The 25936-nt window shown below is 50.0% G+C and overlaps 1 protein-coding gene across 8 annotated transcripts in view; it reads right to left on the minus strand.

Moving 5' to 3' along the window:
* KDM5A (lysine demethylase 5A) overlaps window positions 1-25936 on the minus strand; it is a 1841472-nt gene that overhangs the window by 1648825 nt on the left and 166711 nt on the right. For 6 of the 8 annotated variants that reach the window (XR_011281783.1, XM_069628595.1, XM_069628593.1 and 3 more), the window contains exon 5: window positions 25410-25544. The exons of 1 other annotated variant lie outside the window; for it this stretch is intronic. Coding sequence is in view for 5 of the 7 variants with exons in the window: in XM_069628595.1 (XP_069484696.1) it covers window positions 25410-25544 (135 nt within the window). In the remaining 2 variants the exon portion in view is untranslated. Of the gene's footprint in view, window positions 1-25409; window positions 25545-25936 lie in introns of those variants that run through there. One more of the 8 variants, XM_069628597.1, reaches the window with a different exon arrangement.

The raw sequence follows: 25936 nt of genomic DNA on the forward strand, positions 1-25936 counted from the left end.
TGGTAGCCTTAGCCTCTGTACGAGGGACCTCGGGCCTAGGCCCGGTAATAGCCTCATCGGCATGGGCCTCAAACATCCGTTCGGTAAACACAAGTCCAGCCAAGGCCTCGGGGCGCACCCCGGTCTTGTTTTTGAGGGCAGCCGAAAGAGAGGCCTCAGAGCAAGCTACGGTACCCTGTGACTCAGCAGAACTGGGTCTACACACAGCCCCCACAGGAGGGGCCTCTGAAGTTACTCCGGTGTACACAGGTCCCTTACGGAGACCCTCGGAGAAAACTCTGGTAGAATTATTAGGCCCGACAGGCACCTCAGGACGAACCCCGGTGACAGAGCGATCAATGCCCCTCTCGGCTCGAGAGGAACCCGGAAAGGTATCCCCCGGCCGGGGTGCTCTGAAAAGTAAAGAATTTACCGGGCGTTTCTTTTTCTCGTCGATGAAAGCCTGAAAATGAGATGGGGGAGTGCGTCGGAACACCTCCTCCCACCGTTCCAACCGACGTTGAAGAGCCCAGACCGAAAGGGAGTCACAGTAAAAACAGGAGTCCCAACGGTGTTCCGGACCCAAACACTCTAAACAAAGAGGATGGGGATCCATCCTCGCGAAGCGACGATGACACGAAGAACAGTCTGGAAAGTCTAATTTAAAAGACATAGCCAGACTAGAAGAGGAACGCTAGCAAGAGCCAGAGAGGAAAACAGGGAAGAAAGTCTTCCGAGGATGCAAGTGCGTCCGGCCCCGATCGAGCGGAGAAAAGGACTGGAGGGGCGATGCGCGGGGCGGAGCCAAGGTGGGCGGGGTTACGGCCACGTGCCGGGCCCCGCGCAGGAGAGAGGGGAAGGACAAATTTGGATGCTTTTTACAAAGTGCTCCGGTCCCGTCCCACAGGACGGAGAGATGTCCCACAAGTATGGAGGAAAGGGGACGGGACGTAGGAGTAAGGTGGAAATACTTCTGAGGAGCGTGTTCTCCTTATATCCTAGTGAGGAGGGAGGAAGGACTGTTCAAACATATTACTTCCCTGAGAAGAAGCCTTTTTCTTCCAAGGACTTAAGAATTGAATCCTCCTACGTCTCACAGCGTTTTCTGGGGTAAATTATCATAAATCTTGTAGTCCTCCATCTTGTGAGGATGATGGCAATATATGTAATCCTGGTGTGGGTCTGTAAGAAAAACGCTTTTATTCCCACATCTATCATTTGACTTAAACAAGGACGATTTTGGTCTCCAGGACTCCTCACTCCTATCTTCCTCTGGCATGGTCCAAGCAGAGGTGTGAAAACATGTTTTCATATGTACAAGTGTTGCTTCGAGACTCTTGGTAAAGGACTTGCCATAGTAGGGTCTGCGATCTTCGGGGTCATTGTTCGAATACCATGTGTAGGACTTAAGTAGTATGTCTTATTTCCACTACTGTTTGAGGCTTACAGCCTCAAAGTAGAATAATGCTGCGTCTATGGGATGTACCAATAGGAGTTCATTTAAATAGAGATTGGAGCCTCATTGGAGGAGCACAGGGCCTTGGAAAGCAGGCACGTACCAAGGTAGAAAGTGTGCATTTCATAGTTGGTGTATTACTCCTGCAGATTCGAAAACATTGCTTAGTGACACAGTTACGGTTCCGAGTTAGGGAGGGATGGGAATGAAAATCTGACACGATGATAAAATGCCGCAATGTTATATGTTTTATTGTACCTGAAAAACTTTAATAAAACATTTTCCTACAAAAAAAATAGTTGGTCTAATACAAAGCACACTGGAGGATGAGGGTGGGGGGGGAGATTCTTGATGCAAGAAGAAATGTTGCAGAACTAAACAATCAGATCTTCTACAAATGTAAGGCAGATTGACTGCACACAGATCGAATTTGTGTCATGCTACATGCAGTATTTATTAAGAATCTAACATCAATCTGAATGGCTGCTTGTCAGGATGAAACAAACTGGCTCCCGGTGGCTGCAAGGATCAAGTTCAAGACCCTTTGCATTGTCCAAAAAACTTTCTGGGGTCAGGACCCACACTGCATCCAAAGCTCTCTTCTAAAATACCTTCCCTCAAGCCCTTCGCTCAGCTACTGCCAGGCAGAGAGTGGGGGGTGGATCTCTCTCCTTTGCAGGTGCCTCCCTCTGGAATGGCATCCCTGCCCCTCTCAAACTTGAGCCGGATCACCTAAAGTTCCGGAAGCAGCTCAAAACCTTCCTCCTCTCTGCTTTCTGGCTCCCCCTCCCCTGCTGACCTACCCGTCTGCTGTACTAACTGGTTGCTTGGCTACCCTCAGTCTCACTGGGTACCAGGGTCTTTATTGATCAATCACCCTTGCACTGCCTCTGGGCCAACCACGCACTTAGGGGTTGTAACTGCAACACCTACAGTCACTTGTTCTCCTTGCACTGCCTAGAGCCGCGTTGCCCTGGCTGCACTTACTCAGAGCATTGCTGCTCTGTTTACCCCTCCCTTTCCCCTTGCACTCCCTCTCTTTCCCCTTGCACATCTCGAACTTGCCCACAAGGCCTAGTAAGATAGTTTGTAGAGTCCTCCTTCCGTCTTCCCTCCCTTGTCTTGTCGCGCCTAGAAACACTTGTGTACAAGCACGGTATAAAAATGACTTATCATATCACGGCAAACCTTGTCAAATTTTGAAGAGGTGGAAACAGATATTTTTCAAGTCTCTTGCTAGATGGGTCTTGTGTACATTCAAACTAGATGAAGGGCACTGCAGAGGGGAATCACCTCCAGTCTGAAGGATAACTGAGGGGTCAGACATGTGAGGCGGACAACTTTGTAAAGAGTTTTCAAAATTCGACATTATATTTAATAAAAAGTTTGGATGAACGTCTCACTTTTCCTATCCTGATGAGGATTTCCCTGCCTAAAATAAACTAGCAGAAACACCCTAATAAAGGATGTCTGTCCCTCACACTTCTACATTCAACAAATCAATAAGGAAATGCACAGCAATTTTTTTTACAAAAAAGCTAAACCATAAAAAACAGAAATTATGGAAATCCTGGCTTTTACCAAAGTTTCCACACAAGTCATTGTAGAGTCAACTTGGCAACAGAAAGTTCCAAAACTTCAATGAGGCACAGAAGACAATTGCATATTCTTTCTCCTCTTTAAGTAAGAATGCGTATCAGAATTCTCTTTCACATAAGCAACAATAATAGTCTTTGTCAGGATGATTTGCCATAACTGAACACTTCTGAAGAAATGCAACTCCTCCACAGAAACACTTGTGTATGAGCGCGATATAAATAAAATATATCGTATCACAGCAGGTTTACACAGTTCTTCCTTCAGCACCATAAACATACATTGTCTTGTTAAAACCACTGCACCACTTCATCAACTGCTACCTGGTTTACTCCCATGCCTGGCTTACTACTTCAAAGGTTTGCCACCCGGGGATATTCCCCTACCCAAACAAACGTGCTTCAGTGGTAACCTCCAACTTAACAACAGCTTCACAATATTTGATATTTTACAGCTTTAAACTTTATTGTAAATATTCAGGGAAAACAAGATGCACATTGGTGCTCTTTAATACTCTTCTGCAAAGTATGCTCCTCTCCTTCGGAATAATCTTTTCCAGAAGGGCAGCCTGTTTGCCACTTTCCTTTCCCCCCTCCACAAGTAACCAAATACTGATCAGGATAGAGTCTTATTCTGTTCCTTTCTTGGTTTTGGCAATGTGTGTTTATATCAGCTGTTAGAAGTTTCACAAAGTAAGAATAACACGTTTCAAAACCCTTGGGGTTTCCATTACTCCCCTTTGGCAATGTGTTGTGGACTTGAATTGCTTAGTTTTTGGTTTCTCTTGACTTGGGTAATGGTTGCATTTGGTAATGGTTGCATGCATTAGCTTTTAACAATGTTGCACCATCAGGTTGTTGGACTATCCATAAACTCACATGCTTAAATGTACAGTCATTTGGCTTTTAAATGTAGCTGCTTTCTGATAGTTCAGTATTCAAACTTCCTGCCAACACCTCTTTCACTTATATGCAAGCAGTCTCCGCGCTCCGGGGTCACTTTCCACTTGTGACCTCACTGGGTATGTCGCATGCTTCTGATCCTCTCGGCATTCGCAGGTCTTCCTCTGCAGTGACTCCTCGCAACCGGGCAGGCAGTTTCTCCTGGTCCGCCTTCGCCTGCGCCACTTGCTCCTGAGAGTCTCTGGTGCATGCCACCCACTGGAGACCTTTTGACATCCAAAACTTCGCTCGCTTTCACTTCCCACTGCGCAGCCTCTGGGATAACTTGAGGCATATACCCTCTCAGGATTAGCCAGTGTCTTTTGGCTTCACAGTGGTCCCGGCGTCCATTCTCTCGTCCGGTCCTGACCTCGGCTGCATACAGTCTGCACAACTCCCCCTCTTCTGCTCTCCTGTTATGTGCGGGTTTGTGGTGTGTTTGTTGTTGCTGTTTGGTGAAGTGCATGCAGGTTGCTGTGGTTTACGAGGTATGGTTGTGTTTAGTTGGGCTTTGAGAGGTGTGTGAACAGGGGGGAGGGTTTAGTAGTTTTTAGTAGGGTTGGCTATTAGCATTGTTGCTATTGTATCTCTTTCGAGATTTAGATGAAATAGTCTTCCTTACAGTGATCTAGTTTCAGCATGATAGGGCCGTCTCATCTCTCTGTCATTATGTTGCGCTAGTTAATCTCTACATTTCTATCTTTGTTCATACTCAGGCTAGCCCCTACATCCCAGTGTGCTTGATGCAAACTGGTCCCTGCAGATCTCTCTACTTGCGACCTATGCCCACACACATCGCTCTGAGTGGGTAAGGTTGGTAGTTGTGCCGTTTAAGTCAGCCTCGTTTGCTATCGTTCTGTCCTGATTGGGTTGACGCTCGTGGGAGGTTCCACCTAGCATTGGCTCTCTCTTGTTCTTGTGGTAGTTTCCCTTTGACGGTTCTAGGTGTTGTCTGTACCGTCATGTGTTTTGTCAGCCTGTTCTTTGCATTTCCTGTTTTATTGTTTCACTTGTTTCTGTCTGGTTCCGAGGTGTTGAAGAGCCAGGTTTTTAGCAGGGTTCTAAATTTTTTTTGGCGTTTCTTATTCCTTTCTGCAGGTTGTTCCAGGATTTTGCCACCAGGTGGGAGAAAGAGGAGCCCCCCCCCCCCCGAGTTTTTTTGCTGGTGCATGGCTTTGGTTCCAGACGGATTTCATTGCCTGATCTGAGGAGTCTCGTTGGCTTGTAGATTATTTTATTTTGTAGGAATTCTGTTCCCTGTCCGCTGATTGCCCTGTGTGTTATGCACATTGTTTTGAACATGATACGTTGTTTTATTGGAAGCCAATGTAGCATTTTTAGCACTGGTGTGATGAGATCTCTTCTAGATAAATATATAGACAATAAATATAAATACAAATCTCTTAGCTGCTGCATTTTGGATGCGTTGTCATTTCTTCAGGAGATGTTCCAGCATCCCGAGGAAGAGGCTGTTGGCGTAGTCGATTCTTGACATGAGGGCGGCAATTGTCAGTGTTTTGTGGGTGAAGGACAGGAATGGTAGGATGCTTTTTGTTGAGTGAAGGAGAAGAAGCCTTTGTTAATTATCGTGTTTACTTGTGGTTCTATGTTCAGTGCGTTGTCCATCAGGACTCCCAGTTTGACTACCTTTGATGGTGTGGGTGCGGTTCCCAGTTCTGACGGCCACAGTATGTAGGTGTTCTCTTGGTGTTTGGATATAATCACGATTTCTGTCTTTCCTGGGTTGATTTTTAGATTGTTGGTGTTTATCCAGTCATGGATTTCTTTTAGACATTCTCCTAGCGTTTAGTGTTCTGCTTGTGCATCTTCGATTTTGTAGATTTGAGTGCCATCTGCATAGTTGTAGCACACAAGATTGTATTTTTTAAAGATCTTGATAAGCAGAGTCTGGCAGATGTTGAAGTACAGTGGTGACAGTGAGGATCCTTGTGGTATTCCACAGTCGTTAACTCGTGGAGTACATTTGAAGGGCTTTAACCATACAGCCCGTTTGCTAGGAATGATTTATTCCAGAGTACTGCTATGCCTGTTATACCTAGATCTTCTAATCTCTTGATCAGGGTGCCATGTCTTACTGTGTCGAAGGCTGCTGAGAGGTCGAGCAGAATAGGGGCTGATGTTGTGTTGGAGTCAGCGTTTATTTTTAGGTCGTCCCAGATGGATAGGAGCGCCAATTCGGTTCCTCTGGTGGGTGTACGTGTTCTTGGGTTTGTATACGTATGTTTCGAGGGGTTTTGCCGGGTAGGTCTTCCATGTCACCACTTGTGTTCTTAAGAAGTGGTTTAATATATGCTGATTTGAAGGATCATGGAACCCCCTGGCCCAAACCGCTCCCCGAGGTGGGGAAAGAGGAACAGACGCGCGTGGCCCCAGGGTGAAACCTGAAATGAGGCCCAGACTGGGAGCGAGGACAGCGGCAGACGGCGGGAAGCACAAAAGGTGAGGGCCCCATACCTCGCAGCATACCGCATAACCCCCCCCCTCCAGAACTGACATGCGGGGCTGGGAAGCAGAGCCTCCACCCAGCACAAACCAGCACCTCGGGGCAGGGGCAGGGCGAAGGGGGCCAAGAAGTGAGATCTCCCCCATACAAACCTTGCTGGGAGGGGGGTAAATGGGCTAAGGAAAGCGACATCTCACCCACAAAAGCAGGAGAGAAACAGCTGGGATGGCAAGCGCTGCTGCACGAGCACATTTCAAAACAAATCATCCGCCATTAGTCTTAAACCCCACCCCACCCCCCACCAACGCCACCAAGTGGAGGGTATCTAGCGGAGGGCAGAGACAAGACTCCCCCGGCTCCACTATAGACAGCACCACAAGCCCAAGGAGAACATGTCAAAGGCTAAGGGGAAGGGGACCTCGTCCCAATCCAACTCCCAGACCACCAAGCAGGACACCAACCTAATACAAATGTGGTCAACAGACACCCCAGTACAAACTAAAGGAAGGGCGCAGGAAGATCTACCAGGTGAAAGCAACCCCTCCAGTCTCCCACCAACAGCCGCCCTCAAGGGATAACATGCATGTGTGGTTCATGTCAACAGTACAAGATCAGTTTGCCACGATTAGGAATGACATGAAGCAGGTGGTGAAGGTGGATGTGGCCAAAGTGGAGGAGCGAACTGACACTCGAGAGAATACTCCAAAATACAGAAGAAGCACAACAAATCGGCGAGACGCAGGAACACCTGGTGAGGCTAGCCCCACAAACTAGAGATACAATGCAAGGACCTCGAGAACCGCTCACGAAGATCCAACATTCGTATTAAAAATATGACGGAATTAGTGCTTGACAAGGACCTCAAAGTGGCAGTACAGAGGTGTTCAGAGACATCCTAGAGGCACATGAGACGGACGCAATTGGGATTGACAGAGTGCATAAGGGGGCCCAAAGAGAACTGGAGCGCCAAGGGAGAGACCACGAGACGTGCTAGTGGCCCTCTCCTCATACACACAAAAGAACAAGTTACTTCTTACCTTGTAACGTTCTTTCGACGGGATGTTCCTCCGACGTATTCCTCATCTTAGATATATCCTTCCAGCTCTGCTGGCCTCGGAAATTATTTTCTCTAGAGGGCGCTGCGCGTCGACGTCCTCCGAGTCGATGTCCTTCGGCAGCCGCCGTATCGACGTCGACGTCATCCTGCCTATAAAGGCCGCGCGCAGCGTCTGTTGCTCAGTTCCGTTTTGTAGCCCACAATAATACTTTCTGGACTAACTAATCACCCTGAAGGAGCGTAAGCTGCAACAACAAGGGAAGTAGAACTGCGGGGATGGATGGGAGGGTCGATGAGGAATACGTCGGAGGAACATCCCGTCGAAAGAACGTTACAAGGTAAGAAGTAACTTGTTCTTCGAAGGGATTGTGTCCTCCGACGTATTCCTCATCTTAGATAGGCTCCCATAGCAGTATTCTATATTCGGAGGAGGGAGTACTGACTTCACGCTGTCTTCTACTGATGAATAGAATGCAGTACAGCCCTTCCAAACCTAGTCTCTTGACTGGAGGAGGAATCCACATTGTAAAAACGTGTAAAGGTATGGACAGACGACCATGTAGCGGCCGCACATATGTCTTTAACCGGCACGCCTCTTTTGAGGGCCGATGAAGCTGCAATACCTCTGGTCGAATGAGCCCTAAGGTTTTGAGGGGGCTCTTTCCCTGCCAGTTTATAACATTCCAGAATGGCTAGAATGATCCATCTGGAAATGGTCTGCTTAGTTATTGGTAACCCCAGCTTGTGACCTGTGTAACCTACAAACAGCTGGTCTGCCTGTCTTATCCTGGCTAGTCTACTAATGTAAAAACTTAAAGCCCTCCTAGGGTCTAGCCTGTGTAACCTCTCTTCCTCTTTCCCCGGGTGAGGAGGAGGATAGAAAGATGGTAGGGTAATCTTCTGAGTGATATGGAATTCAGAAACCACCTTTGGGAGGAAATTAGGCTTCACTTGCAGGACAACTTTGTCTTTGTGAAAGATTGTATGAGGGGGTTTACAAGAAAGAGCTTGTAATTCGCTCACGCTTCTAGCAGATGTAAGTGCTATTAATAAAACAGTTTTAAGGGTAAGGAATCTTAACGAACAAGAATGGAGAGGTTCGAAAGGTGTACCCATCAGGAAAGTTAGTACTAAGTTTAAATCCCATAGGGGAACTTGGAATGGTCTTGGGGGATAAACATTGGTTAACCCCTTTAGAAACTGTATTACCAAGGGTAATTTGAAATAGGATGGTTCTTCCGCAGTACGCTTAAAGATGGATAGCGCTGCGAGATAGCCCTTAATGGTGCCAATTTGAAGGCCTGAATTTTGCCAAATATAGTAGGAAGGACAAAACCATTGGTGTACCACATGAAAAAGGGTCGATATTCTCTTCTCTACACCAGCTGCAAAATCTGTTCCAACGGCAGCGGTATAAAGACTTTGTTGCTGGCCTCCTTGCCGAAAGCAACACCTCCATAACATCATCAGGGAGGTCCCAATCCTTGTACCTCAGCCTTTCAGAAGCCAAGCGTGAAGGTTGAGGGTTTTGATGTCTGGATGGAGAAGCTGACCTCCCTTCTGTGAGAGTAGGTTCTCTCTGAGTGGAAGTCGAATTGGAGGGCAGATGGACAAGTCTAGAAGGTCCGGGTACCACGTTCTCCTGGCCCAATCCGGGGCAATTAGGATCATGGTTCGCCGGAATCTTCTCAACCTCCTGATCATTTGAGGAATGACAGGGACCGGTGGGAACGCGTACAGAAGCGGAAACTCCCAGTCCACTATGAACGCGTCTCCCAGAGCTCCTCTCGGGGGAAATTCCCTTGAGCAGAACAGGTCGCATTTCCTGTTTAGGCTGGTGGCGAACAGATCTACCTGAGGGGTTCCCCAAAGGGCGAAGATCTCTTGAAGGACTTCCTGAGCTAGCTCCCACTCGTGGGAGACTGTGTTCTGCCTGCTCAGAGCGTCCGCTGTCAAGTTCTTCTCTCCGGCTAGGTGAGCTGCCGATAGAGAGATTCCTTCTTGGATTGCCCAAAACCAGAGCTGCATCGCCTCTCTGCACAGGGGTAGTGATCCTACGCCTCCTCTTTTGTTGAGGTAATGCATGGCCACTGTGTTGTCAGTCATTATCAGGACATTCTTCCTTTGTACAGTTGGCAGGAACGCCTTCAGCGCAAGTCTGATGGCCCTCAGCTCTAACAGGTTGATATGTAGTCTGGACTCCGATGGAGACCAACGACCGCTGATGGTCAAGTCGTTGGCGTGGGCTCCCCACCCCATGAGTGAGGCATCCGTGACTACTGTTATCTCCGACCTGGGTTGCCAAAACTGTTCTCCTTTCAGAATGTTCTCCTGACTACCTCACCACTGAAGGTCTCGAGCCACCCTGTCGGGAACCTGAAGAAGATCTGTCATTCTTCCTGAGAATTGTGACCACTGAGTCCTCAGTGCCCACTGGAGGGATCTCATTCTCAGGCGAGCCTCTGGCACTAGGAAAATGCAGGATGCCATGAGGCCTAGCAACCTCAAAAAGTCGAAGGCTGGGAGACGTTGGGCATGCTGGAACTTGGTAACCATCTGTAGAATATCTTGAGCCCTCACCTCTGGTGGCGAGGCTTTTCCCAGGGAAGTATCCAGGGTCGCTCCTATGAACTGGAGTCTCTGCGATGGTATCATTTGTGACTTCTTTAAATTGAGGGAGAAGCCCAGTCTGTGAAGGAAGTGGCACACGTGATTTAGCTGGATCTGAGCTTGTTCCGGAGAAACAGCCCTGATCAGCCAATCGTCCAGGTAGGGGTAGACGTGAATCCCTTCCCTCCTTAGACTTGCAGCCACTACCGACATTAACTTGGTGAAGACCCTCGGGGCGGAGGTCAGCCCAAATGGCAGCACTCGAAATTGATAGTGAGAGTTGCCAATTGCGAACCTCAGGTATTTCCTGTGTTTGAGATGGATAGGCACATGGAAATAAGCGTCCTGAAGGTCCAGAGATACCAACCAGTCCTGGAACTGAAGGGCCTGGAGGATCTGAGAAAGAGTGACCATCTTGAATTTGTCTTTTCTGAGGAATTTGTTCAATTCTCGCAAGTCCAAGATGGGCCTCAGTCCTCCGTCTTTCTTCGGAATGAGAAAGTAAGGGGAGTACCAGCCCTTGTTCCTCTCCGCTACAGGTACCGGTTCTATGGCACCTTTCTCTAGCAGGACCAAAATTATCTGCAAGAGGAGCGGATCTGGAGCTTTCTGAGAGCTGATCCCCGGTGGAGGACTCTGAGGTATACGTAGGAAAGGCAGGCAGTAACCTTGGGCAACTGTTTCCAATGCCCAAGCATCTGACGTGATAGCCTGCCATACCGCCAGATGTTGAGTCAACCTGCCTCCTACAGGTGTCCTGTGAGGGAAGTCCTCAGAGTGGTTTTGGGGCGGCTGATGCAGATGCCGATGGTAAAGAGGCACCTGCTGTTGCTGCGGCTTTTGAATATCTACCCCGTCCACCTCAGGTAGTTCTTCTTTGACCCCTTCGAGCCGGTCGTCCTCTACCTCTTCCGAATGCGGAGTAGAAGCGAAAGGACTTGCCCCTCGCAGAGGTTCCTGTGGGACGAAAAGGAGTCTGATGGATTGCAGCTCCTAGGGATTTTGCTGCTGCTTTTGAAGTTTGCAGTTTCTCTAAACTGTCATCCGCCTTTTTCCCGAACAAAGAAGAGCCATCGAATGGCATGTTCAAGAGCCTGGCTTGCACATCTGGGGCAAAACCCGACTTTCTCAACCAAGCAAATCTCCTGGTTGATGTACTTGCCGCCATTGCTCTGCTGATACTGTCAGCTGAATCAATGCCCGTCTGGAGGGATTCGCACATAGCGTCTTTACCGTCCTGTATAATATTCAGGAACGCATCCCTTTCTTCTCCCTCTGGGATGCAGTCAGCCGCTGTAGAAGCACACTCCCAAAGTGTATGGCTGAACCTAGCAAGGGTGCAAGTAGCATTAACAGACTTTAACGCCATGCTACATGCTGAAAAGACTTTCTTTGCCATAGCATCATATTTTTTATCGTCCCTGTCCTGTGGGACTGTAGGATAAGCCGTCTTGACATCGGTAGAGGATGCTGCTTGTACCACCAGACTTTCTGGGGATGGGTGTTTAGACAAAAACTCTGGGTCTGTGGAAGATACCCTGTACTTTGTAGACAGTTTTTTATTTACTGCTGGTATTACATCTGGGGTTTCCCAGTTTGTCATGATCTTTCTCTGAAGAGCTTTATGAAAGGGCACCACAGGATCCTCTTGTGGGCCTTTGTCAAGAATATCCGTGAGGTCATCTTGTTGGAAAGATTGTGAAGGTGCAGACCACCCCATGAACTCTGTAATCCTGGCCATTAAGGCTCTGTAGGGGGTTTCAGCATGCTCCCCCGGGTCTGGCTTAGCAAACTCCACCTCAGGGGAAGTGTCTAACCCACTTGCCTCATGTAAAGAATCATGAAGATCCTTTAATCTGCGCTCTTCAGAGGAAAATTCCTCTCTAACTGGGGTTACAGGTCCCTGTAACTCAAATGTGTCTTCCTGTTCAGACAATTCACCCTCTTCTAAAATTGAGGATATAGTTCTCAATTGTTCTGAACTCATAAAGGGAGTAAATCCCATTTCCAAGGCAGAGGGTGCCGAACTTGTCATTATTGGCGTCGAAAACGTCGATGTCGTCGAAGGCTTCGAGCGTGGCGTCGAAAACAGATGTGGAGGCCTCGAGGACCTCGACAGAATTGGAATTCTACTCGACAATATCGTAGCCGTCGAGGGCCTGGGGATAGTCACTGGATGTGTGGTAACCGTGACTTTTCTTGGCGTCGAGGCTGGCGTCGAGTCGACAGACCCGTGTGTCGAAGGTCCCCTCGACAACGGCGTCGAAGACATCGACGTCGACGGGACCTACGTCGACGGAACCTTCGAGGAAGGTTTGGAGGTCACAGTCCTGCTCGAGGGTTCGAGACGCGCTCGAGAGGTTTCTTTCGCCGGGTACTGCGACTCGCGGCGTTTTTGACCTTCGGGTCTTTCGACCAGAGCATCGCTCTCGGCAGTCTTCGAGGGGGTCGAGGCCGCTTTCTCGAAGACGCTCATCATATTCTTTCGGAATTCCTCCCATTCAGCCCGGGAACTATGTTTCGTGGGGCAAGGGATTCTTTTTGGCGAAACAGAGGAAGAGGAAGACGGAGAAGGGGATCTTCGACGTCTCCTCTTCGAGTGCTTCGATCTCGAGGAGTGATGAGACCCACTCCGAGACCTGGAGCGCGAATGGTGACGAGGAGACGAATGTCTCGACTTCGTCGACGAAGAAGAAGCTTTAAAAGTCTTACCTTTCTCCAGCTTCCCCCTACGCTCCTTCAGGGCCTTAGCTGTCATGGACATACAGTCCTCGCATTCCAAACAATGGTGTTCAGCTCCCAAACACCACAGACAAATTCTGTGAGGATCGGTCAACGACATCTTTTTCCCACAATCTCGACATTTCTTGAAGCCGGATCGAGGAGTTGTCGGTTCCGACGAGGAAGTCATCGAGTACGGATCGAATAACTCGAGGTAAATAGGATTAATCTGACTAAGAACTGAGCAACGGTATTCCGAGGCACTGAGTAAGCGCGGAAAAACGGAACTGAGCAACGGACGCTGCGCGCGGCCTTTATAGGCAGGATGACGTCGACGTCGATACGGCGGCTGCCGAAGGACATCGACTCTGAGGACGTCGACGCGCAGCGCCCTCTAGAGAAAAAATTTTCTGAGGCCAGCAGAGCTGGAAGGATATATCTAAGATGAGGAATACGTCGGAGGACACAATCCCTTCGAAAGAACAAATCTTGAGGAGGGCGAGAGGAATGGACCACATAAGAATGAATGGGGAGGACATTCAGCTGTACCAAGATCTGGCCCTTGTAGCACTACAAAAAAGAAGAGAGATGGCCCCATTGGTCAAGGAATTGTTGGCGAGGCAAATTCGCTACAAATGGACGTTCCCATTTGGGTTGCTTTTCACAAGGGAGGGCAAAGAAGAGCGACCACATGGGAGGAAGGCCTCAACATCATGGGGGTAGAAGCAGACAGCACGGAGGAAAGAGACACTAAACCTAGGTGCGAGCGCCAAAGAAGACAGAGGTGATGGGAAACGGTGCAGCAAAGGAAGAAGAATACTGGAAAAGAGAACCACAAGGTGCCCCTGGTGGGGTAATGTGGGCAAGGACTGCTCTGGTCATTCCGCGGGGGACAGGATTAGAACACCGGAAGGAGAGAGAGAGGTGTGAGCAAATAACGGCATCCGGAGAAACATCTTAACGGCGGTCCGGGGCAAGCCCCCAGAATTGGAACCGGTAAGGACAGATGGAGATGCGGGGTTTAGGAGCCCCCGCGAATTTCATCCTGAGTTCAAGGAGGGCAGGGGGCGATAGGCGCAACACCCTAGCATCCTTAGGAACCCGAGCCCTACTCGGGATAAAAATGTATGGTTCAAAGTTAAATGTTGGGGAGGGAGTTATCGTGAGTGGGGGGGTCGGAAGACGGTAAGGCACACGAGAATGGGGAACACATGACATTGGACAAGGGCTAAGATGCCATGGGGAATCTTCAAATTCTATCATACAACCTAAGGGGCCTTAATTCCCTGGTGAAGAGGAAAAAGCTGGAGAGCATGCTTAAGAGAGACAAGGAGGACGTTCTGCTACTCCAAGAGACGCATATAAGAGCCGAGGATAAACAGAAAGCCCACATTAGGGGATACAAGATCTGGGCCGAGTCCAACGCAACAGATAAGAGAGCTGGGGCATTGATGGCGGTAAAAGCTGGAGGGGACTGCAGGCTCAGACAAACTCAGACAAGAACGGGAGGTTTGCATTTGTTAACACCATGATAGAGGGATGCCGCCTCACCTTGGCCTCAATCTATGCTCCCAACACGGGGCAAGATGGTTTTCTGCAGGACACACTGGGGAACCTTGAGGTTTTTGCAAAAGAAGTGATATTGGGGGGCGGGGGGGAGACTTTAACCTGGCATGGCACCCACAAACAGATAGAAGCAAGGGGGTTCCCAAGGCCAAGGGGCACCATCCAAGCATCTCAGGCAAAAGATGGAACAACTGGCTCTATGCGATGCATAGAGGGAACTGAAGGGCGACCAGAGGGGCTATACCTATTTCTCGCATGTACACAGCAATGTCGAGAATTGACTATTTCTGGGTATCAGTGGGACTAGTGGGCAAAATACAGGGAATGGAAATCGGGTCAATCTCATTGTCAGACCAAGCTCTGCTATGGATGGAGGTGAAAACCTCGGGAAGGTGTGGAGGCTCCCCCAGGACCTTCTCCAGGACCGCGTAGTGGGAGAGACGATAAGGGATATGGTAATCGAACATTTGCCCAAAACGACACAGGAGACGTCCCACTGGGAACGGTCTGGGAGGCTTTCAAGGTGGTTATCAGCGGAAAACCGATAGCTCTGAAGGTCTCCAGGGATAAACAGAGGTACAGTTGGGAGAGAGAACTGGAAAGCAAAATAACGGACACCCAGGAGAAACTTCTGAAACACCCCACCCGCAGCTTACAAAAGGCATTGTGACACACACAAGGCAACTAGAAATGCTTTGCACCAAAAAAGCTGAGAGATCACTTTTATATCTCAAACAACACTACTATATTAGGGCCAACAAGGCTGATAGATACTTAGCCCGACAACTCTGCGGAAAACAGAAGGCAATATCGATTAAGAACATCCGAAACTCACACAGTGAGATGGAACAAGTTACTTACCTGTAACTGTTGTTCTCCAGCATGGGTCTGGCATGGATTCACATGCTCATGTATATTCCCCATCGTCAGGCTGGGAATCCACGGTAAAGAAAAAAATCAGTATTAGTTTCGTTTCTGATCTGTCTTTCGTAGTAGTAACCAATCACTGATCTCTGCGTCATACTGACCACAGCCAATGACTGCCCTCTACCTAAGCCCTGCCACTGGCAGCCATCTTCAGATTTGGTAGCACGTGAAGTGGCAGTATGACCAAGTGAAGAGCCGCAGAGGGGTAGGCGGGAGGGTTCGCATGTGAATCCATGCCAGACCCATGCTGGAGAACAACAGTTACAGGTAAGCAACTTGTTCCTTCTCCAGCATGGGGTCTGGCATGGATTCACATGCTCATGAATAAAGAATACATAGCAGTACACACATGCACAACCACGGGAGGTGGCAAAGGCTCAACATTAAGCATTACATCAAACTCAACATTAAGCAATTCTTACCTCCTCACCAGGCTCACCTTAGGCAAACAGGTTGCGCAGCACTGCTTGGCCGACCCTGGACTCCTCCCTGGAATCCCGATCGACGCAGTAGAATTTCGTGAAGGTGTGCATCGACCTCCACGTAGCAGCCCTGCAGATGTCCAGCAAGGGCACACCAGATAGGAACGCCGTGGTAGCTGCGATCGCTCTGGTGGAATGGGCTCTCGGACGGCCAGGCAGCGGTCGGTTTGCCAACCGATGACAGTACATGATACAGCCGGAGAGCCATCTGGAAATGGAGGCCTTTGAGAGAGCCTTCCCCTGATTGACAGGTCCAAAGTTCACAAAAAGTTGTGACGTTTTCCGAAAACACTTCGTGCGGTCCACGTAGAACTTCAGCGCTCTAGCCACATCCAGCGAGTGCAAAGTCCTTTCGGCCGGCGACGAAGGCGACGGGAAGAAAACAGGCAACACCAAGGGTTCGTTGAGGTGGAAGTCCGACGGCACCTTGGGCATGAAGGAGGGGTGCGCCCTGAGCACTACCCTCGTGTCGTGAAAAGTCAAGTACTGGGGCTTGCCGAAAAGGTCTGGATCTCTCCCACTCGTCGTGCGGAGGTGATGGCCACAAGAAACGCTGTTTTCCACGACAAGAACTTCAACAGAGCCGAGTGCAGAGGCTCGAACCGAGGTCCCATGAGCTTGGTCAGCACCACGTTGAGCTCCCACGCCGGGACCGGAGCCTTCACCGGCGGGAACAATCTGCACAGTCCCTTCATGAATTCTTTCACCAGACGATGAGACCACAAAGACATCCGCCCCGTGGTTCTGGTGTATCGGGAGATCGCAGCAAGATTAATCTTGATGGACGCGTGCGCCAGCCCAGCCTTGGCCAGCGTCAGAAGGTACAGCAGTACCTGGGGAGCCGTAATCCGTAGAGGGTTAATCTTCGGTGCTTGGCACCAGACAGAGAACCTCTTCCATTTGTGTCCATAGCATTTAAGAGTTGAGGACGCCCTGGCCTTTGCAAGAACCTCTCTGCAGTCGGCCGGTATGTCGTATCCTCCAAACTCTAACGCTGCAGGAGCCAGGCCTGCAAGTTCAGCGACTTCGGGTCGTGATGGAGGATGGCGCCTCCTTCCCTGGAGAGAAGATCCGCGTCCACTGGCAGCTTGATTGACAGGGACGCTGACAAGTCCAGAAGGTCCGGGAACCATATCTGCCTCGGCCACGCAGGTGCGACGAGGATCATCCTGCACCGTGACCTCTTGAGCTGGTTGATGAGCCGGATCAGCAATGGCAATGGAGGGAACGCGTATAGAAACAGGCCCTCCCAGGGGAACGAGAAAGCATCGCCCATGCTCCTCGGCTGGGGAAACCTGCTGGCGAACCTCCGGCACTTGGAGTTCGTCGCCGTCGCGAACAGATCGATCTGGGGAGTGCCCCACCGTCAGAAGAGGCGGTCCACTAGATCCTGTCGTAGTTCCCACTCGTGGCACGAGCGCAGCTCTCTGCTGAACGAGTCGGCGATGGTGTTTTTTATCCCTGCCAGATGAAACGGCACAAGAAACATCCCTTGGGCGACGGCCCAATGCCACAGATCCTGCGCCTTCTTGGACAGGGCTGGGGATCTGGTACCGCCCTGCTTCCTGATGTAGAACATGGTGGTGGTGTTGTCGGTGAAGATCCTCACCACCTTGCCCTTGAGGGACGGAAGCAAGGACCCGAGGGACCAAAACACTGCACGGAGCTCCAGGACGTTGATATGGAGGGACGGCTCCGTCGGAAGCCAAAGGCCTCTCGCGTGCAGATTTTCGGTGTGCGCTCCCCACCCTTCCAGGGAGGCATCCGTGGTCACTGTCTCCTGGTGGCCGGGGGTCTGGAAGTCCATGCCCACCGTCAGATGCGCGCGGGTGCCCCACCACCGGATAGCTCGTCGGAAACTCTCGTCGAGTGTGATCCTCTCCTCGAAGCTGCCCGTCGTCTGGATCCAGAGAGCGTCCAGAAACTCCTGTAACGGGCGCATCCAGAGCCTGCACAGGCGGATGAGATAAATGCAAGAAGACATCATTCAGAGGAGGGACTTGATGGACCTCACCCTGGCCGCGTCCGCAACCAGCATCCGCTGCACCTTGCCCAAGATGGCCCTCGTCCTTTCCTCCGACGGAGAAGCCAGAAGCGACACTGTCGAGCTTTGCTCCCAGAAACAGTGCGTCTTGCGCGGGCACCAGGTGGGACTTGGTTTAATTTATGGAGAATCCCAGGTCCGTGAGTAGTTGGACGGTCCTTGCCGTGTGCTCCACGGCGAGCTCCTTCGTCTTTGCTCGGATGAGCCAGTCGTCCAGGTAGGGGTAGACGTGGATCCCCTCTCGGCGCAGCTGCGCCGCCACCGGTGCAAGGCACTTGGTGAACACCCTGAGTGCCGACCTCAAACCGAAGGGAAGGGCTTTGAACTGGTAGTGACGCCCTTGGACCACGAACCTGAGAAACTTTTGGTGTCCTTTAAGTATGGGAATATGGAAGTAGGCATCCTCCAAATCCAACGACGACAGGAAATCGCCCTCCTCCAGTTGACCCAGGACGTGTTGGAGGGTGACCATCCGGAACTTCTGTGCCTTGATGAATTTGTTCAGTCGTCGTAGGTCCAGGATGGGACGCCATCCTCCCGTCTTCTTCACGAGGAAGTATCTTGAGTAAACTCCGGAGCCCCGAAGTCTCTTTGGGACGAGCTCGATGGCGCCCTTCTTGAGCATCGCCTTTACCTCCAAGAGAAGTTGAGGGACGTGATGTTCTTTCCTGGCCACAGGGGGGACGCGCGGGCACCTCTTTAGAAACTCGAGCGCGTGACCCGGAGCTAGGGCGTCCAGCACCCAATGGTCAGTGGAGATGGACTCCCACACGCTGACAAAGCTCGCCAGCTGGCCTCCCACCGGGGTACTTCGGTGGGGGCCCGACCCCACGGCCGGTTCAGTCCTGCTTCGACGAGGCTTTGCCGCCTTGTCCTCCTTGGCGACGACGGCGGGGTCCGCCTGACTTGCCTCGTCCCCTGTAAGCTTCCTGTGACGACGAACGGGCCGCTTGACGGTAGGTGGAAAATCTGCCGCTGGAACCTTTGGAGGCACCCTGTTTGCCTCCGCCGCTCCGAAAGGGCGGCTGCCGTTGCTGGAGAACCCCAAGAGCCCGGGCCGTCTCTGTGTCCGCCTTGATGGGTTGAAGGGAATCGTCCACTGTTTTCCCAAACAGGTTGTTTCCGTCGAACGGCATGTCGAAGACTCTGGTCTGCACGTCCTGACAGAAGTCAGTAGCCTTGAGCCATCCACGCCGCCCAAGGCACAAGCCGTTGCCCAAATGGCGAAATCCAGTGTCAGCGATGTCCGTCGCAATCGTAATGGCGTGGTCCGAAGCCACCTCTCCTTCCTGCAAGATCTCTAGGGCTTCCGCCCTCTTGTCGTCTTGTAGGAAGTCCAGCAGGGGGGCCAGTTTGTACCACAACTCCCTGTCGTAGCGCGCTACGATAGCCAAGGCGTTGGCCGCCTTAATCGTCGTCGCTGCCGACGAGATGACTCTGCGTCCCATCGTGTCTAATTTCTTTCCCTCGCCGTCCGGCGGGGAGGTTGACGTAGAGGCCGCGCCCCCCCCCGCTTTCTTCCTGGCCGCCGCGGAGACGACTGAGTCCGGGGTCGGCTGTGCCCGAAGGCACAAGGGGGACGCGTCCGGGACCAGGTACTTCTTCTCGTACCGATCCCTTCTAGCCGGCGTCGTGGATGGGTTCTTGAGGAGGGCGAGGCCCTCATCCCAAATATCGTCCAGTAGAGGTACAGCGAGGACAGTCTTCCTCTTGGCCTCGCGCCGTTGATAAAGGAAACCTTCCTTCTTCTCTTCCGGGCAGAGCTGGAAAAGCTCGGATGCCCTGGCGATCATGAAGTGAAACGATCCAATCTCGTCGGGCGGGGAAGCCCGGGTGGGAGGTGACGACGGGAGATCCTCGTCGTAAACCTTGTTGTCTGTACCCGTCGCGGCCGTGTCAGTCCCCGTATCATCCCCACGTGTCGTGGACGGGGAGGAGGGCTGAACAGGGCGCGATGGCTGAAAAGGAGGTGGAGGATGAATCCTTCTCTTAGGGGGGAGGGCTCCCAGAAGGGCCTGGCTCCGGGTCCCCCGTCGGGAGCGGTTCCTCCGTTGGTGGTAACGGCAGTCTCGTCCTTATCTCCGAGCATAAGGACTGAATAGCCAACAAAATGGCCGTCGAGTTGTCTTGCGGCACTGGTTGAGGGGAGTCCGACGGGCGGTCAGGAGCCCCGTCGGCACCCTCGACTTTCTCGTCGTCTCCTACGTCGGGGTCCCTCCCGACGGGCTGGTCTTCTTCCACGCCAACGTCGTGGCTTAAGACTTCGATCAGCTCCTCCTCAGAGGTTGAGGCCGAATCCACGACGACCTCCTGCCCCCCCCTTTTTCTTCTCTGACGGAGGTTTCACGGGGGTCCTGTCGATGGGCATGAAAGAGGACTCCCTCCGCGGTGGCAGGAAGACTCTAGGCCCCGAGGTCGCCACCACTGGTGTAGCCTCCACAGGCTGAGCCAGGGCCGCCGCAACTGTCTAGATAGAGGCCTTGGCTGGGTGGATTAAGGCTTTCACCACCTTAGGTGCGCTCACCGCCTTCTCCTTGGGGGGAGGGTCACCGCCTCGCTCCCCCTCCGATGGGGCCTTCGAGCTCGACCGGGGTCTCTCCAGGAGCTTCGCCGGGTGCTCAGCCTGCCTCTTAGCCGAGCCAGAGCGTTGGCTCGTGGTTGATGGCGCTGGGGAGGATGCGCCCTGGCTGGCGCCCGTAGAGCCCGACCGTTCAGCGCTCCCGGTGCCAGCGGACTCGCGGTGCTTGGCCTTCTGTTGGACCCCCGTCGCCGGGGCGCCCTCAGAGTTCTTAGAAGACCGCTCTGACTTCTTCTTCTTCTCGCCTTACGGGCTCTTTACTTCGAGCCAGTTGGCGAGACGTTGATGGCGGTCCTTCATGGTCCGCTCCGACATATTGCCGCAAAACGCACAGTCCTTCTCCACGTGCGTCTTGTCCTCATGTAGGCAGTAAAGGCAAAGGGAGTGTTGGTCCTCCTTAAAGACATTCTGAAGCTGGCATCCAGGGCAGACCCTGAACAGCTTTCCGGGCGTCGAGCTTCCCTTCTCCTGGGCCATGTCCGAGATGGGCCTGAGAAACTTCTGGAGTCCTCCAAAAGCGTGGCTCGACGAAATCTTCACCCTTGAGGGGCGTAGACTAATCCGAGACGGGTCCCCGTTAATCGGATGAAGAGACCGAAAAAAGAGAAATTTTTCTGAGAAAAAACATGAAAAAAGCACTAACGCTCGAGAGCAATAGCACGAGGATCCCAACACTTGAACGTGCGGTAAAAATCTGAAGATGGCTGCCAGAGGCAGGGCTTAGGTAGAGGGCAGTCATTGGCTGTGGTCAGTATGACGCAGAGATCAGTTACTACTACGAAAGACAGATCAGAAACGAAACTGATACTGATTTTTTCTTTACCGAGGATTCCCAGCCTGACGGGGAATATTCATCAGCATGTGAATCCATGCCAGACCCCATGCTGGAGAAATTAACACACCCATGACATGGGAGAGGCATTTAGGGAGTTCTATCAAATGCTGTATACCACGGAATTTCCGGATAGTAGTGCTCAAGACGCCTACTTACAGTCCCTCCCCATCCCACAAATAACCGAAGAAGATAGAGCGCCACTTCAGAGCCCGATAAGGGAAGAGGAAGTGAAAAAGGTAATAGCAGACCTCCCAAACAACAAGGCACCCGGCCCAGATGGCTTTACAGCCCCATTTTATAAAAAATATGCAGACAATATAGCCCCATTCCTAACCAGACTCCTAAATTCCTTCAAAGAAAGAGGAAATTTGACCCAGACAATGAATGAAGCAAAGGTAATAGTCTTCCATAAAACAGGAAAAGACCCCTCATGCACTACTTCCTACCGCCCCATAGCCCTGATAAATTTGGACTCCAAGATCTACACAAAAATCCTGGCAGCAAGATTGTCACCACTCCTGCCCAACCTGATAAACCTAGACCGATCAGGTTTTATACCGGGTCGACAAACGCACAATAACCTTAGATGGCTTAAGACGGGCATCACTCACACTACAGCAATTCTACTTTCAGTAGACGCAGAAAAGGCCTTCGACCAGTTGGAGTGGTCACTTCTGTTTAAAACGCTAAAACGTATGGGATTTGGGGGATCAATATATAGCCACGATTAGAGCCAACTATAACACTCCAACAATTAGGATAGCCATCAAAGGGGAGGTGTCTCAGAAAGGGTAGACATCTCAAGGGCTACAAAACAGGGTTGTCACTTTCCTCCCTCCTATATGCCATTTTTCTGGAACCATTCTTAATTAAAATCAGAGAATCCATTCAAATTAAGGGGATAGAAATGGCAGGCAGACAACACAAAGTGATAGCATACGCTGATGACATGCGTATTGCCCTAGAAGACCCAGGGAGGACACTGGCAGCAATAGTTAGAGAGCTAGAATCATTCAGGGCCATCTCTGGCCTTAAAATCAATAGTAGAAAATCAGAGATATTGATCCTGGCAGGCGAACGAGAGGAGGTAGAAAGGGAAGCAGCAGCATTAGACCTCAAAATTGCAGCAAAAGGGATCAAGTACCTTGGAATAACACTGACACACAGGGTAGGGCAACTATACGAAGGCAACTATCCCCCACTCCTAGAACACATAAGAAGGGATCTGGAGCGCTGGAACCCTCCTGATAGTCTCATGGTGGGGCAGAATACAGTCAGTTAAGATGAACATCCTCCCTATGCTATTATACTACTCCCAAGCACTCCCAATCAAGGTTCCCAGATCGTTCTTCAAGGCGCTTTCAAAGGCAATCTCGTCCTACATCAAGAAAAGTAAACCCCCGAGGGTCGCCAGAGCGGTCCTCACAGCACCTAGCTGAATAGGTTGGGGGGGTGGCTCTCCCCCACTTTCAAAAATACTCCCAGGTGGCGCAACTAAGGGTGCTGCGGGAATGGCTGGGAGAAGGCCCACAAGCAATCTGGGTGACACAAGAAAGGGCAGTTGCCAGAACCCCTTTGAGGGAACTCCTGTGGAAAGCAAAACACAGGCAACCCTACCTCCTCATCGGCGTAGTCTTGAGGACCACTCTGGAGGCCTGGGACGATCAAACGCGAAGGGGTGCCATGACCACGGTGGAAGCCCCCTTCACACCCATTTCTCAGAACCCCCAATTCCCACCAGGTATGGAGCGGGGGGCGTTTGAGTAATGGGAAGCCGCAGGGTGTATGAAAATTGATTGGGGAAATTTAACAGGACAAAGAAATCATAATGTTTGAGGCTTGTAAAACCCTAATGAACCTCACAGAGGGAGAGAGGTATAAGTATGACCAGCTCAAGCACTGGCTGGCAACAACAGAAGTCAAAAGGGGGGCAACAAGAGACTTCACTCCGTTCGAACAATATGTTATAACCAATTTACGGTCTAGGAAGCTGGTATCGACACTGTACACCTTTATAAACTCCCAAGACGAGGAAGTTAAGTGGGCTTACATGGTTAAGTGGGGGAAGACACTGACGGAGGATATCCCAAAACATCAATGGTTGGACCTGTGGATAAACATTCCAAAACTGACCCGATCTGTTCAAAAAAGGGAGATGTGGGTAAAAGTAGTAACCCAATGGCATTACACGCCAGAGAGTCTTCACACAATGTACCCTCAATCATCTAACCTATGCTGGAGAGGTTGCGCCAAGGTGGGAACGTGGAAACACATATGGTGGGATTGCAAGGGGATCAAGGGCCTCTGGTCTGAGGTAAAGACTGAGATGGGAACAAATTTTCCAGAAGTAGAACAGTTGGGGGAAAAGGTGTGGCTATGTAGAATGAAAGACAGGGCAGCCAGGAGATACACAAAGTCACATTGGAGGAGCTTCATGGCACTGGTCATAGCGGTGTGGGCAGCAATAGCCCAAAATTGGAAAAAGCGAGACCCTTCACTGGTCTACACATGGCTCCAGAAGGTCTGGTCACAAATGGCAATGGAAAAGTTAACGCATACAATTCAAGGGACGGGAGGATCTTTCACAAAGGAATGGGGATCGGTCCAAGACTACTTGGGAACAATAAGGAGAATCCTACACTTCGGGGCGAGGAATCCGGAGTCAATAGGATATAAAGACTGGAAATATAAGAGAAGTTACCTGATCTGTGATCCAGCCTCTAGCAAGAACATTGTTTAAACTTATGGAAAAGGAGCACTATCCCATCTTGGAACTTTGTGGTTTTGAACATTTCTTTGTATTATCATACTACCAGCTAATCTGGGAACTTTTCTGTTCACTAAGAACTTTGTTTCATTTAGTAAAGAACACCCTTGTACAATTATCTGAGAATGTAAGTGTTGGGGACAGCAGTAGGTTCTTGACACGACCGTGACCGACTTTGCTTTCACACTTTCTGACATTTTTATTAGTTTACTTTGAGGCAGGGAAACCCCTCATTGTTTTTAGGGATAGAGAGGCATTTTTCCAACCTTTTTGTGGTAATAAAAGACTTTGCCCAAAATCATATAACCACTGTAGCCGACTCACTGAGAAATATACACCACAGCCAAAAATCAGGGCTTTGAAACTATTACAGTGGTGCGTCAGTACAGTAAAAATGTATAGTAACAACATCCCATCGCCCTCCTGTATTCCAATGCAATTATTTTGGCTTAAAGGAGACACATAACTGCCACATAATAGCCAAAACTGAATATGATTAAAGTGGAAAAAAAGCACAAAACTGCCTTGAAAGTGACCAACTCGCTTTATGAACTACCCCATACTTTATCTCAAGGTGGGAAATATTATTGGAACTGTGTTTATCAGAATAATTTGTAGGACTGCCTAAAACTATGCTGGCCCTATGAAAACATCCAAGTGAGTTTAATACCCTAATTAACATGCTGTCATCAAAGACTAGACAAAACATTATGATGTTTGACATTAGCAACAAGGCAAACGTCACGCGCAAACCATGTAGCAAAAAGGTGCAAAAATGGGCATTTCATTCTCAATTTTAACATCCAGGCTTTCATAGAATGCCTAGGAAATCGGATTGCAGCGGTTTAAAATAACGCTGCCGTGATCGTTTTTAACTTTTCAATTTTATATTTTCTAAAAAGCATTCAAGTGTTTTAATGAAACAAACAAATGCACATTTTAACAGCTTGCTACCAGGTATAAAACAAATTCCGGTCATGGGACATCTAACCACCAACATAGCTCTCCAATCACTCACAGCTATCCAGACCTTTGAGTTGTATGGCAGCACCTGCTATCAGGATGTGCTAAACTCATTATTGCATGGATTGTTTTCAATTTGCCTGCCATCTTGGCAATTACAGATATTTGTCTATTCTGTTTCAGAAGAACTAAGCTACATGAAAAATGTATCAGTTTTCACTGGGATTAAGAGTAAAACTTGTTTTTACAATTCAAGTTAGGTTATTATTTAGATAGCATGTCTGCCATAGAAAACAAAACTTGCCTAGACCCATTCAGTCCATATAATGACTAGCGGGATTGAAATACCAGACATCAATGCTCTGACAAGAGAACTTATGCCAAGTGGGTATCTGCTGTACCCTGAGCAATTGATGTGCATACCTCAGACTTGATGCGCCTTGATCTCTTCAAAGGGACCTTCGTTTTTACGCCCTGCTCTGGGAAAGCCTGGGTTTCAGTGCTGGGCTCCACCACTTCCACTTTCTCCTCAAGGTTCAAACATGGCTTTTGGATACCCTAGAGGATCAGAGTACAGAAGGAAATAAGGCTCGCTGAACGTAGGAGTGAAGGTATGAGCCACGGCTGGAGGGCCAGCGTGGTTACTAAAAAAAAAAAAGAAAATCTAGGAGTTCTGCTCTACCTGTGGCGGCCCAGTATCTACATACCTATCAAAAGGGAGATCAGCAACGGGGTGCAGCAATGGGGTGTAGATTAAAAATTCCCCACCAGCAAAAATAATTCTATCAGACCCAAATCTGCATTAAATCAATTAATGGAGAAAATATTGGTTCATTTTAAAGAATGAGCTCATTTATGTGAAATGCAAGAAAATAAAATTAAAATAGTTCATTAAAAAAAAGTATCCTGCACCATCACTAAACATAGCTATGCTACAGCCTCAATTACCT

This window comes from Ambystoma mexicanum, chromosome 12 (assembly GCF_040938575.1).
Source record: "Ambystoma mexicanum isolate Mex_15411 chromosome 12, UKY_AmexF1_1, whole genome shotgun sequence".
NCBI lineage: Eukaryota > Metazoa > Chordata > Amphibia > Caudata > Ambystomatidae > Ambystoma > Ambystoma mexicanum.